The sequence below is a fragment of the Salminus brasiliensis genome, chromosome 17, assembly GCF_030463535.1.
Source record: "Salminus brasiliensis chromosome 17, fSalBra1.hap2, whole genome shotgun sequence".
NCBI lineage: Eukaryota > Metazoa > Chordata > Actinopteri > Characiformes > Bryconidae > Salminus > Salminus brasiliensis.
The window spans coordinates 167,015-181,919 of NC_132894.1; the positions used below are offsets into that span (position 1 = coordinate 167,015).

The 14,905-nt window shown below is 46.1% G+C and overlaps 1 protein-coding gene across 1 annotated transcript; it reads right to left on the bottom strand.

The window, feature by feature from the left end:
• Nucleotides 1-1,040: 1,040 nt before the first annotated feature.
• fstl3 (follistatin-like 3 (secreted glycoprotein)) lies at nt 1,041-8,882 on the bottom strand. The gene is made up of 5 exons (XM_072660391.1): nt 8,666-8,882; nt 5,995-6,174; nt 3,266-3,481; nt 2,466-2,693; nt 1,041-1,184 (listed from the first exon to the last, which is right to left on the bottom strand). Exons 1-5 carry the CDS (start codon nt 8,739-8,741, stop codon nt 1,150-1,152), a joined length of 735 nt encoding a protein of 244 aa, XP_072516492.1. The 5' UTR covers nt 8,742-8,882; the 3' UTR covers nt 1,041-1,149.
• Nucleotides 8,883-14,905: the final 6,023 nt, after the last annotated feature.

Below are 14,905 nucleotides of genomic sequence, written 5' to 3' on the forward strand. Positions count from 1 at the left end.
TGTGATAAAAATCTGTGAATCTTCTCTGCGAGCCGCGGTGGAGCATTATTTCATTAGAGAAAATGAATCCAGTTATTTACAACTACATAGGTACACTATCTGGACAAAAGTATTGCTTATTACTTATTTCTTGATTCTGCTTTTGTTGGAGTAACTGTCTCTACTGTCCAGGGAAGAAGATTTTCTACTAGATTTTGAATGAGCATTGCTGTGAGGATTTGATTGTGATTCATCAACAAGGTTGTTAGTGAGGTCAGGATGTTGGATCCTCCACCATCATTCCAGAGAACACAGCTTTATAGAGAACACAGTCTTTATACCCCTCTAGCCCACGCCTGGCATTATTAGGCAGCATGTAGCCAATAGGGTCATGATGTTGATCAGCTCCAGAGAGTCCTATTCTATTGGCAGTACTTCTTCTCTACAGGGACTAGACAAGCTGTGTGTGTCAGCAATGGGTGCAGCTTAAAGTAGCTGAACATTTGGTCACTGTGATTCCACTAAGCGTACAGCATTATTATTATTTTTATTATTATTATTATTATTATTATTTTAATACATTACAATAAGGTGGAATGGGCTCTTTAGTAACATTCTGTACAGCTTGTCCAGTCCAGTAATGCATTTGTGGGTGAAGACAGGTCAATTAAGGGGGACACAGTCTTTAATGTTAAAACACAGCTTTAAAGCATCTATACCTTTTCTGCAGACTGCACAGTGAACCTTTTCACTGGCACATGTTTACAGCGTCTACATGAACCAGTCTGGAAACTGGTCTGTACATGAAAACTGACAACAACAATAAATATCTCTGAAGGCAGCGGATCTGGGAATTTGCAGCTCAAATGAAAAGAACTATAAATAAAACACTGTTTTGGAGAACCAGCTTTCTCCAATAAATAATAGCAGTAATGTATTTACAGTATGCACATTATCAGGGCCAGCTCTAATAACACTCCAGTTCTTCAGTTCAACACCAAACCACATAGCAGGAGAGGCACACACTTCCCTTTAATATGTACGGCATGCATCTACATAAATCAGTGGTTCATTTGGGACAGAGGACTCGTTAACTGTCGGGCAGTTACGGTTCGCTCACGTGAACAGTGGCGTCAGCGGACGAACGAGGAAACGAAAAAGCCGACATCTCTAAAAGAGTGAATTCTCCTCACTGTCTTCTTTACCTGCAAGACAACAAAAAGCAGCGAGTGAAACACTGGTGACCAGAACAGCGCCGCCTTTTGGTCAAATAAGAACCAGAGACACCTAAACCGCCCCAACACCTCAGATCTGAGACTAGGGGCGGCTCAGTGGGCACGGACTGTAGGAAAGTAAGCAAAGGTGGCAAGTCCAGGTTCAGAAAGTAAAAATCCACCCATACCCGGGTTAAACTGGAAGTGGGCGTGATTTACCAGAGTGATCCTTTCTGCTCGCTTCATGAGAAGTCTCTGGACTGGATGACCAGATTTTAGCCACAAGCGTTTTCACTCACACTCACTCATCTCCCGTCAGTCAGACTGAACCACTGTGTGGGACGGAATATGCTAATTCAGCACAGAGTTTTGTTTGTACTGGGAGGACTTTGTGTCATACTGGGAGGAATCTGGATTGTACTGGGAGGGGTTTGGGTTGTACTGGGAGGAATCTGGATTGTACTGGGAGGGGTTTGGGTTGTACTGGGAGGAATCTGGATTGTACTGGGAGGGGTTTGGGTTGTACTGGGAGGAATCTGGATTGTACTGGGAGGGGTTTGGGTTGTACTGGGAGGACTTCGGGGGTTCGGGTTGTGGCGGCTGTGTTCACACTGCTATAGCGTAGCTCAGATGCGTCTCAGACCTCCTCTTGACCTGGTTTGAGTGGAATGAGTCCTTGGTGAGTCTACACTATCTACATAGATCTATCTAGGATCTAGATATAATCCTGATCCTCAAGACACATGAAGTGACCAGGTGTAAACGTCCTCCCAGTACAACCAATATGCCAGTAATAATTGGAAAACGAGCGAATATGCAGAATGGAAAAATTTGCATATTCCACCCACGCAGCAATCGGATTACAGCCTGACTTACCGAAGAAGCATTTGACTGCCCAGTGTACCTGCAAATAAAATCTAATGAGGATACAGTCCAGATTCTTTTCACAGAAAGTGAGCAGGTAAACGGGGTCTGTGGGAAATGTGGTGCCGTACTCAGTGTGTGCTCTGCTACATGGAGTGGCGGCCCTGCCGAGAACTGCGAGTGGGGCCGAGTTTAAACAGATTAATGCTAAAATAGCTGCAAATGCAGTAAATGGAAAGCTGTAAATAGCAGCGCAGGTATGATGGGTTTTATCCTACAGATAATCTCCTGCCCCCTGCTCTGTATTCATCTGCGTTTATTCTCTTTTAACTCTTCGTTTAGAACAATGTAGCCATATGTAACTGTGTGATATCTGAGGGGGCGTTCAGGCCGGAACTCAGTCCTTACTTCTGCAGTGGCCGTAATGGCGCACCCCGATGGAGCGCCCGAAAAAGCAGGTGGCCCGGCGCAAGTGGCAGGCGCTGGGGTAGGTGACGTCATCATTGCCGCAGATGGTCTGGTCAGTTGGCAGGGGCAGCGGGCAGGGGGCCGTGCGGCACATTACACAGTGGGCGCTGTTGGTCTGGTCTGTTACGCAGGTGTGGGTTCCGGGGCAGACCACGTTGGAGCAGGACTCTAAAAGAAGAGGTTAGGACGTTAGCCTGAAACCCCTTTAACCAGTGGTGGCCACCCCCAGTCCCAGTCTGGAGGAGGCCACCTTATATTTCATCAAAGAGGATAGTATCTCAGAACTACAGTAGCTTACATACAGTTTTATGCAAAGGTTTGGGCACCCTGGTAAAATGTCTTGGTGGTCTTAGAGTAAAAAAGTCACCTCCTCTACAGAGACTGGGTCTGGGTGACAAAGACATTTTCTCAGTACATGATATTTATCCCAATATTTTAACATGCAGACAAAAGGCACCAGTAGATCCTAAAACCTGTGATTCAACGACTATCCCATAATGAGGGAATTTCATTGAGAATTTTTATACAGCACTATTTACACTGTTTAGAATGGAGCAGCTGGTCAGTGTTCTTTAAGCACTGATGATATTCCTCATATACTCAGAGAAGAATACTGAGGGACACCTCTAACAGAGACACACCTCCGCACGTTTAATTACAGACTTACACATTTCACATAATGATTTCTACAACACACTGCCCTCAGAGTCAAAGAGAAGTCACTGACTGGTGAGACTTACTTTTGCACTCTCCTTGGTACATGATCTCCAGGTCAGGATGACCTTTGCAGCGGGCCATCAGGAGAGCACACTCGTCTTTGTAGGTGTTCCCGTCGCTCCCGCAGACAGCATGCTTTCTGGAGATGTTGGAGCAGTCCGGGGAGCACACGCACTGAGGGCGTCCAGCCTTCATCTTACACACCTTCCCTGGGCTGCACTGCACCCCCTCACACGTCTCTGTTGGGTGTAGAGGTACAGAGTGATTAATAATAATCAGAGACGTGAAAGCGTACTTCAATCAACAGCTGTGTTTTATAGTGTCCTCACCTCAACCCTTGAGACACGGGCTAGTAGACAAAATATCCACACTATACAGCCAATAAACACATTCAGCTACTTTAAGCTGCACCCATTGCTGACACAGATGTGCAAATGTACACACACAGCTTGTCTAGTCCCTGTAGAGAAGAAGTACTGCCAATAGAATAGGACTCTCTGGAGCAGATCTACATCATGACCCTATTGGCTCCATGCTGCCTAATGCCAGGCGTGGACTAGAGGGGTATAAAGCCCCCCAGCATTGAGGAGCTGTGGAGCAGTGGAGGAGCTGTGTTCTCTGGAATGATGGTGGAGGAGCTCCATCCAGTACTTTTGGGATGAGTTGGAGATGAGGTGGGGTGATCATCCTAAATCTAGTAGAAAGTCTTCTTCTCTGGACAGTAGAGACAGTTACTCCAACAAAAGCAGGATCAGCTCTTTTAATACCCTTAATTTTTGAGAAGAAACAGCGAAGGAGAATGTGTCCAAATACATTTGTCCATATAGTGTATAAGAGACATTCAAATAAAGTGAGAGCCTTTCAGCTTATTTCGGAGAACACAGACCTGCATAGCCATAGAAAGCATCATCACTAATTCAGAACCTCCCTCACGTCTGAGATATGAGTGTTGATGTGCCAAGATCATGAAAGACCTGATCCTCGGTCCACTCGGCAGAAAAAGCCCTTTAATATCCTGTTTTCTGAGGAGCCGGCCCAACTGGCACTAAATCGCTCCCAGCATGAGCAGAACTTCGGCCTCCTCTGGAAAACCCAGCGATTTATCTCTACACTGAGATGAACTAAATGACATTAAACCATCATCCTGCATCAGTTCCACCTTAAATTAGCAGCTTCAGGATCATGCTGATTCTCCACTGACTGGAACAGGGAGAGCGGCGTCTCCGTCATTCCCACTCCGGGCCGGAGCGCTGCTGCTGCTACTGCACTATGGAGCTTTGGTGGAGGAGCTGCAGGAGGAGAACCTCTCTCCAGAACTGCTGTGTAATGCTGCAGAACCCATAGAGTCATATTAGTGTAAAATCCTGTAGTGTTACTCTACCACCTCATCCCACATGCTGCTCTACCTTCAGATCAAGCTTCTGGAGCTCTCACACTGTCCAGAAATGCAGGTCTTTCACAGCAGTGATGTTAAAGGTAATTACTCTCTCAACCTCAAGGGGGAGCCCATGAGCAAGAAATACCAATTCTCCATAATTCTGCCTGAACTCAGTATGGAGGATTTGGGCACTGCCAGGACCTGATCCCAAACCAGGCTGTGAGGAAACGTACAAATTAGTCAGGCAGTGTGAGCTGGATCTTCAGGAATGCTCTGAGGCCTGTCATCCAGCTCACACGCAGACGGTCACTGAGCAACGTCCAGCGTTCTGTATCGCTTATGGTAAGAGAAGAGTATTCTAGAACAAATGATAAAAGAGACTCCCTCTTTTTCCCGTTCTTTTTCCATTTCCCTTTTCTCTGAGTATGTAATGATGCTGTGTAGCGGTGTTCTGAGCTTATGAGGACCAGACTTCTCCAGCATGTGGCAGCCATTTCTCTCTGTGGTGAGCTGGAATTCAGTCGTTTCTGCGGGAGGAAGGCAAAACAAGCCTGCTTTCCAACCAGCGCTCGGAAAGAGTGAGAAGGAGCGAGCAGGGTGAAGAGAGGAAGAGATCCGCTATTGTCTCAAACACATTCCATCTGACTCCTGCTCAGTAGAAACACAGCTGGCCTTCTCCAGGAGACCAAACCACTGTCCCTCAGAGTGATACAGGTCAATGCCGCACTGCAGTAACCACACTGACTGCTATCTTGGCACCTGTTGATCTCTGGGATGGGCTAAGTAGCGAGGAGCGTTCACTAGCAGGACACGAGTGATGAAACTTATCTCCAGTTGTGTTTTTTCAAGGTTTTTTTCTTCTCATCCTGAAGTCTGGACTATGATTGAAAAGACATGTCTGTCCACAGCTTTAATGTGTATGTGTTCGGTATCCCTGAGGGAGCATGCATACCTGGCTCACAGCGCTGGATCATACTCAGGACATCTGGCTTAAATCCAAGCTTTCAGATTTGAGGAGGAACAAAATTTAAAGAGCCCAGCTGTGAACCCGAGATTCCCCTCTACCACTTCATCCCCCAGAACGTCTACCACACTTCCTTTCACTGTCCCTGCTCCTGCTCCTCCCACTCGCCACCTCCATGTACAGTGACCCCCACTGGCCATCCTAACACAAACGTCGGCTGAAAACAGATGTGCTGTTGTGCAGATGCTTGGAAAAGCTCTAGAACGCTCTCCTTAAAACAGCTTGTATGAAAAGCTGGATGATGCCTCTGACCATCACAGCAAGCAGAAGACCTGCGGAACCCCTCGTACAGATCCGCAGGGTAGAGTCAAACCAGTTGCATTACTTAAATGACTGGACAGTAGGCCTACCTTTGCAGGGCCTGCAGGAGACGATGCCCAGGAAGCCCAGCAGACTGACCTCGTTGATGGGCAAGCTGGTGTTGGACCAGGCTGTGTCCAAGCGGCCGCTGGAGCAACATTCCTCTCTGCTCACTTCACGCATCAGCACCATGTCACAGCGCTGCTCCTGCTGCAGCCAACACATGCCCGCTGTGCGCACACACACACACACACACACACACACACACAGACAAATACACATCATTAGACTGCGATTCAGATTTATCAAAAGCAGTACTGACTCTGAGACTGCGACTGTGAGATTGCAAGAATGTGCGTCTGTGAAACCGCAACTGTGTGACTGTGACGGTGAGATTGTGCGACTGAGATTGTAAGACTGCGTCTGTGTGACTGTAAAACTGTGACTATTAGACAGACCGTGAGACTTTGAGACTGTGAGACTGTGAGACTGTGAGATCGCGAGATCGTTCGATCTCAGTTCGATAACTGTGAGTCTACAGCTCAGTTGATCACAGCAGTTCGTGTTAATTTAGTGTAAAACCCTTCATTTATATATAACCCTAAGCGTATATACTGTATATACAAGCAAATGATCCTCCTAAATAAGGAACTTTCTCTGTTTCTTCTGTAACCAGCAAGAACTCACCAGGCACAGGTCCGCAGGGTTAGTTCAACACCCTTTTAGAAATCAAAACTGTGAGAGTCAGTTTCTCCCCAAATAAACTGACACATGATCACTGCTTTGCTGTATGGGTGTACATTTGGAGATGGAAAAGGTCCAGATTCAGGTCCAGAAAGTAAAAAACACGCCCCAGGATTTTGTTCCAGCTATGTATAGTCAAGTCCATAAGTATTTGGACAGTGACTTTTTTTGATTTTTAGCTTTGATTCAAGGGGTATAACTAAAACACTTCACTGTTCAGGAATTCCAGCCTCTGTCTCCCTATTTTCACAGGCTCTAAAGTAATTGGACAGTTGACTGATAGAGGCAGTTTAATAGTCAGGTGTATTCTGTTCCTTTGTTTAGATTATTCTAAGGAGATAAAAGATCTGGATTTGATTCTAGTTGTTGAAGGTGTGTTTGGTAGCCGTTCACAGAAATTCTTAATATGTGGCCTAAAGAGGTGGAAATGTAAAGCATTAGACTGAATCAGCAGAACACACCAATCAGAGAGAGCAGAAACTTTAGGAGTGCACAGGTGAGCTAAGCATTTGGTCCCTGAGTTCCAGACTCCTGACAGTTAACTGGAGATCTCTAAGTGTGTCCCGAGAGTTCACTTATATGAACTCAGTTAAGAATCAGACAGAATCTGTTAGCAGACGGACCAGAGCTTCTGGATTAAACTCTGCTTGAAGTTCGGGACTAAAACACTCCTCTGCTGTATGTTTCAGGAGTGTGTTCCTATCGTGAAGTGTGTGAAGAGGGTGTGCACCTGCACAGAGTGCTCATCTCCTCAACTGAAGTTTGTTGAAGTTGGCTTGTAAGGTCGAGTTCACAGAGTTCAAAAATTCGCCTGATTTTATAGCCTTGTGCTTTTACAGCCACAGAGAGCTAGAGAACATCTCCCATTCATCCCCCCTTCATCTTCCCTTCATCTCCCCTTCATCCCCCCTTCATCTTCCCTTCATCTCCCCTTCATCTCCCCTTCATCTTTCCTTCATCTTCCCTTCATCTCTCCTTCATCTCCCCTTCATCTCTCCTTCATCCCCCTTCATCTCCTCTTCATCTCCCCTTCATCTCCCCTTCATCTCCCATTCATCCCCCCTTCATCTTCCCTTCATCTCCCCTTCATCTCTCCTTCATCTCCCCTTCATATCTCCTTCATCCCCCCTTCACCTTCCCTTCATCTCCCCCCCTTCATCTCTCCTTCATCCCCCCTTCATCTCTCCTTCATCCCCCCTTCATCTCCCCTTCTTCTCCCCTTCATCTCCCCTTCTTCTCCCCTTCATCTCACCTTCTCTCCTTCATCCCCCTTCATCTCTCCTTCATCCCCATTCATCTCTCCTTCACCCCCCTTCATCTCTCCTTCATCTCCCCTTCTTCTCCCATTCATCCCTCCTTCATCTCCCCTTCATCTCTCCTTCTTCTCCCCCTCATCTCCCCTTCATCCCCCCTTTATCTCTCCTTCATCACCCCTTCTTCTCCCCTTCATCTCCCCTTCTTCTCCCCTTCTTCTCCCCTTCATCTCCCCTTCTTCTCCCCTTCATCTCACCTTCATCCCCCCTTATCCCCCCTTCATTTCTCCTTCATCTCTCCTTCTTCTCCCCTACATCTCCCCTTCTTCTCCCCTACACCCCTTCATATCCCCTTCATCTCTCCTTCATCCCTCCTTCATCTCCCCTTCATCTCTCCTTCATCTCCCCTTCTTTTCCCCCTCATCTCCCCTTCATCCCCCCTTTCTTCTCCCCTTCTTCTCGTCTTCTTCTCCCCTTCATCTCCCTTTCATCTCCCCTTCATCTATCTTTCTTCTCCTCTTCTTCTCCCCTTCATCTCGTCTTCTTCTCCCCTTCATCCCCCCTTCATCTCTCCTTCATCCCCCCTTCATCTCTCCTTCATCTCCTCTTCTTCTCCCCTTCATCTCTCCCTCTTCTCTCTTTCGTCAGTGTTCCTCTCAGACAAACAGAAGCTGTTCTGAATGAAACATTGGACTTAAAAACAAACTGGTTCTTCCAGACTTACCATTGGTTTGGTGTTTTCCGAGGATTTCCCATAAAGAAATAAGCATCACACAGTGGAGTACGGAGACAAAACCCATGGTGGAAGTTCTTCACACACACACACACACACACACACACACACACACACACACACACACAGATGTTCGAAGTGGTAGGATTCCCTTGCAAATATTTACAGAGCTGAGGGGCTCTGGTCCGCTCCAGACGCTTCTGCGAAGTGCTGCCCTCGTTTACGTGAATGGGTTTGTGGTGAGTGACGAGGGTCCGCCTCTGTATAAATATTCCGCTGCCAGTGAGTTATGCTGCTGGGCTGGGATGGGATGGGCTGGGATGGGATGGGCTAGAGCCCCAGCCTACAGCCTTCTCCAAGTGGAGTGAGCGTGCCTGACTGTGTCACTTCTCGGATATGAGGTAGAAACTCCCACACCTCCCACACCTTAATGAGAACCGGCCGGTTACAGTGTGTTTGTTTCGACAGCTATACGTGGAAAGCGCCTGCTGTTTAGTCTGGCCTACTTCATCCACATTCCTTCCTCCCACCACGTAAACAGTGCTGCTGCAGCGTGTGTTCAGTTGATGGCACTCGTGTGGTGGAAAGAAAGAAAACAACCAATGAGAAGCTCAGTTCTCTAGAAGTGTTCAGACAGCTTTAAAAGGGGAATTCCACCAACTTTTTAAGATTTCTGGAGAATGCAGTATTTGAGATGTACTGATGTACTGTGATCTGACTCACATTTGAATGAAGAAATCTAGAAGTTTAGAAATTCTGCTACACAGTAACATCACCTCCTGTCCAAAACCAGCAGAGAAGCCACACAACACAGAAACATTTAAAATGAGAATCTTTTCTTTGACTGCTGGAACTCACCAAGCACTGATCTTCCCATGTGTGCCACTAGGCTTCTGCAGCTGATCCAGAATCACTTCACCCGTCACTGTAGCCGCCTGCGGCACATTGAAAAACCCTGACCTGGACTACAGAACCTTTCTCCAGCTTTTCTCAATGTCGGATCACCTTCTGTCATCATCTCCTCTCTGTTGTTCTCTGACTTCATCAGCAGCCCATTCTTCACTGTATCTTCTCTGTCCTTGGTCCCTGGTCTTCAGCACTAGTGTGGGAAACAGTGCAAACCGCTTTACCACATTCAGTTCAGAGATTCGGTGGAGCTTGTGTTGTGGCTCATCGGTGCCAAACCCTGAGGCTTACAGCTCCCTCACTATGGTCCTGGTCTTCATTCAAGCCATGCACGGCTAAGGAATAAGCTTAACTGAAGGTGGAGCTCTTATCAGGCCCACTCTGCTCTTCACAGAATATGAAACGTTAATAACCCAAAACATGGTCAAATGAACAAGCGGGTGTTTGCAGTGGATATAAGTCATGTTACCCTAACCTGACAGGTAGCGAAGGACAGTCTGCTGCGAATGAGCTTCTAGCCGCTGAATTTGAGAGTTCTCTGTTTCTGTTCTCTAAAAGACCTAATCTGACAGGGAAATGCAAACAGGATGGCTCTCAGGGCTTCAGGCAGGACGCTGACAGCCCTGGCTCAGCTTGGCATGCACTGTCAACAAACAGAACCAGAGAGACCATTGTTTGATTGTGTTCTGGCAGTCGGGCCCAGCCCTGTGTGCAGGACTCATCTTTTACTTTTACTGAAAAAACCTCAAGTTTTTCATCAAAGAGGGAAAGATTTCTCCAAGCTGTCCGCAAACATTTTCTCAGGGTTTTCTAATCAAAAAAAAAAAATTAGTTTCTGCAACAACAAAGTCCTGAACGCAGCACTAAAGATTAAACTCATCGTACCTTAGAATGAACTTTCCCCACTGAGAAAAAGTCAGAGACCAGCTCCAGTTAAACCAGTCATTAAACAGCAGATCTTCATTCTTCAGTTTCAGTAAAGAAGAGGGAAAGCTGTTTAACAGAAAGCCACTCAGAATCCTCACCAACTGAATCTGATATCAGAGGTTTGAAGGTTCAGAGCTCCACTTTTACCTTCAGCTTCCATTCTTTATAGGAGACTCTCCTTCAGCTCCTCTGCAGGAGATTTCTAAGTTCAGCCTTAGAAGCTGCTACTAACCACCCAAGTTCTCCCAAACACTTTCAACAGGGTGGTCAGTCCACTACTGTGAGAACTGCAGCAGCTTCTTTTCTTGGTTGGAGCTTCTTGATGAGTTTTTTTTCTGAGCCAATATGAACTTTCATGTGAGGAAAACTAATATAAGAGATGCCTCAGTGCCAAGACACCCCTCACTCATTTAATCTACTGGATTCACTAAAGGAAGAACAATAAGCAGATCTGTATGGAGGTTCTAGTCAATGAAATCATGAAGCTAAGCTACTTCTGAAGGTGTATTTATTTAATCAGCCCAACATTTAAACCTTTAAACCTTCAAACAGTTCAATGAGTTCAATAATCCCCATTCTATTGAACCGGGAGTCCAGAAAGTACAAATCCGCCCCAGGATCTTTTTTTTAAAGAACCTTCTTAAAGTTTGAAGAACTTCCGTATCATCTGAAGGACAAAGTAAAGATCCTAGAACTATAAATCCAAGCCAAGAACCATTTTCCTTTATATTTGGGATCTTTCATAAATCATGCTCTAGTGCTTCCATTATTTCTGTACCCAGTATGGGGTTACAGGGTCTGGTGGACCTCCTGGCTCTTCCAGTCACATTCCTGCTATCCTTCATTGTGAGAACTGAGCTTCGCTGAAGACAAGGAGTTTCATATCGGATCATATCAACGAGTCCAGCTCTGTGGATGTTCTTGAAGTGCTCGCTGGCTCCCACTCTCTTGCTCCACAGTCTTCTCTGTGGTACTGTGGTATGAAATCACATGCCAGCTAATATTTTGTCTTGCTTTCGCATCTGTCTTTGGCCGCGCAGAACGCTCTTTGATCACAAGGGTGGGTAGGATGGGCCGGGTGGGCCGGGTGGGTTGGGTGGCTGTGGGGGTGAAGGGAGCACATGTTGTTTCTCTGTGAGTCCTCATGAAAGCTTGGGGGGAAAGGGGGGTGGGGGGGTGGTGCTGTTGCTGTACATTAATCCCCCGGCAGTGCTGGAATGCTGACCTTGAGCAGGGTGCTGGATGTGGGTGGGCCAATGGAGGCACTTGCTCAATCACTCAGCTCACATGGTTTGGATCATCAGGCCTCATAACAGAGGAAGCAGCAGGAACTCATGGGAACTGCTAGTACTCCTCTGCCTTCTAATGGAAGACTTATGAGTGAACAGCAATGTTGAGAGAAACGCAGACTGAAGAAGATCTTACTGTGATTTAAGATGATGAAGAACAGCCCTGGCTCTATAAAACCCCACATGACAAATTTGCCCCATGTGTAGAACCCCCCCCCCCCCCCCCCCCCCAAATATGTCTAATTTTTATATCTAGAATATTTTTGGATCATCATTCTGGTTCTCTGAAAGGAGAATTTCCTACAGACCTACATCGAGTTTAGTCAAGAAATAATAATAATAATAATAATAATGATAATGATAATAATAATAATAATAATAATAATAATAATAATAATAATAATAATGATAATAATAATAATAATGATAATATTGATAATGATAAAGTGCAACATAAACGTTATTGCTGTTGATTGTCTGAGTTTAGTGTGTGGACTATAAAAGATTATAAGACTATTGCAGACTATGAGAGACTGTGACAGACCACACACACACACACACAGAGGACAGTGTGCCCAGAGTGGATATTAAATAGGCGAAGCACATTTTTTACTTCATTGTAAGGTTGAATAAGCCCTGTCTGGCTCTTTATTTGTCAGTATACAGTATACCCCTAAACACGCAGTTACTGTACAGCTGCTGTCCTTTTCCTCACAATGAGATAACAATGTGAGACGAGAGCCCTCCCTGTTCACCATTAGTGCTGGACACAGATTTAACCTTTAACCCATCCATGCAGTGAACACACACACACACACACACACACACACACACACACACACACACATAACCTAGTGATTAAACACACCATGCTGTTAGTGAGCACACATGCTTGTTCTGGCCTGGACTTACTTGTTTGGGAACTTATATTATTTTGTATGACGCTGCCCTCTGCTGGCCAAACCTCACCTACCAACAGGGCTTTTGATTGTTATGTAATTGGAAGCCACTTGTGAAGGTGGAAGGTGATGACACTCGCCAACCGTCTGGCACACAGGTTTCTACCCGTATCTCAGCATGTCTCACTGACGTCTCTTCTTGGATGGAGGCTCATCACCTCAAACTCAACCCCAGCAAGACCGAGCTGATCTGGCCATCCCCTTTGAGAACTCACTGGTCACTCCTTCTACAAAAGCTGGAAGTCTTGGTGTAGTGATGGATGATCAGTTATCGTTCTCAGGTCATTTTGCAGTTCTGACTCGGTCCTGCAGATTTCTCCTGTACAACATCCGGAGAATTCCACCCTTCCTCTCTAGAGAGTCGCCCAGGTGCTCGTTCAGTCTCTCATCACTTCAAGACTTGACCACTGCAGCTCTCTTCTGGCTGGTCTCCCTCTGCGCACCATCAGGCCCCTGCAGCTGATCCAGAACACAGAGAACGGGTCGTCTTCAACGTTTCTAAGTTAAGCCATGTTCAGCTCCTCCACTGCTGCGTTCTCTCTTCACCAGCTTCCTGTAACTGCTGCCCTCATCAGATTCAGACCCCTGACTCTGGTCTACAAAGCCAAGACTGGACCAGCCAGCCCCTCCGTACTTGATGACAATGGTCAAAAGCCTGATCTGCACCAAGAGCCCTTCCAGCTTCAAGTACGGCTCGGCTCGACCCGCCATCCTTTAAGATCCACGGAAGACGAGCGTCCAGACTTTTTACTGTCCTGCACAAAAGTGGTGGAACGAACTTCCCCTGGGTGTCCGAACAGCAGAGTCCAACACTCACTGTCCTCAAACCCAGACTGAAGACCCTCCTCTTCTGAGAGGACTTGGGTGAAGAGTAGAGTACTATGGTCTCCATATTGACTTGTGTTTAGTAGAGTCTAAGATTAGAGGATCTGAATTTTACTCTATTTAAACTAGCTGAGGTTCTTCTTCAGTAAACAGTGAAGATCTTCTGTAAGAACTCTGGAGAAGAGAGTCTGATAAACGCTGTAAATGTAAATAAGGAGACTCCTAGAGAAGGACACCAAGCTATAAGCTAAAGGTAGCTTAACTGACTAGCTGGCTCAGATGCTCTGCAGACTGCAGGTCTCAGCTGGATTAGTCTCTGATGAAGTAAACTGTTTAAAGTCGGCCTGGTTGTTTGTATTTGCTTGTAGATGGTAAACAGGTTCACAGGAAGTGAGACTGACGTCCTGTTTGTGTGGTGCATGCTGGGTATTGCAGTAAGGGGACATTGATGGATGAAAACACAAAAATAAAATTCTGATAAATAAAAATAAAGTTCTGATTTCTGTCTGAGAAAAAAACAGAAATGCTTCCCTCAGGCTGGAAGACTTCTTCATTCCACCCACACTGTCGGAGGGGGACAAAGACAAAGACACTTTCATTTCTCTGTCTTTATTAATCAGTGTATTCTTACTAAAATACATTTACACAAGCATTCACTCCCACTGCAATCCAGACATGCAGATCAGAAATCAGTCCTCGTCTTCATCCCCACGCAGCTTTTTGTCAGGTTTTAGACTTTGTTTTAATCAGATTTGTATTATATATAAAAATATTTGTAATGTCTCTCAGCATCCTCTGTGTGTCAGCACTGACCCAGTCCTCCTGTGTAGAACAGAGCTAAGCTAAGCCTTCTGAGCATAGTACCACACCTAGACACAATGCCACCAAATCATACAGGATAGTCTTCAGTGGTGTTGTACAGTCATCATAGAGGCTCACCTTATCTCACAATAGACAACTGTATTAATTATTACAATATGCTATAATCACTGTAATGCCATAAATGTAAATATAGTCAGCAAAACCCCCCCCCCCCCCCCCCCAAACACACACACACAGCTTAACCCTGCTCCAGTGTGTGTGTGTGTGTATATGTATGGGGGGGGGGGGGGGGGGGAGTACTGATGTAGTCATGACTGCAGGCTGCGCTCCTTATGGAAGAGTTTCTCCTCTGAGCTCTGTGGGTTTCACTGTAACACATCCCTCTTCAGCTGGAGAACTCCTATGACTGGCTGTTTCAGGAAGGAGCGCACCCCTCACGTGACAGGGTGGTTATTTGATTCAGGTCATTAGTTAAGTCTACAGTGAGTAGAAGTGCTGTAGTC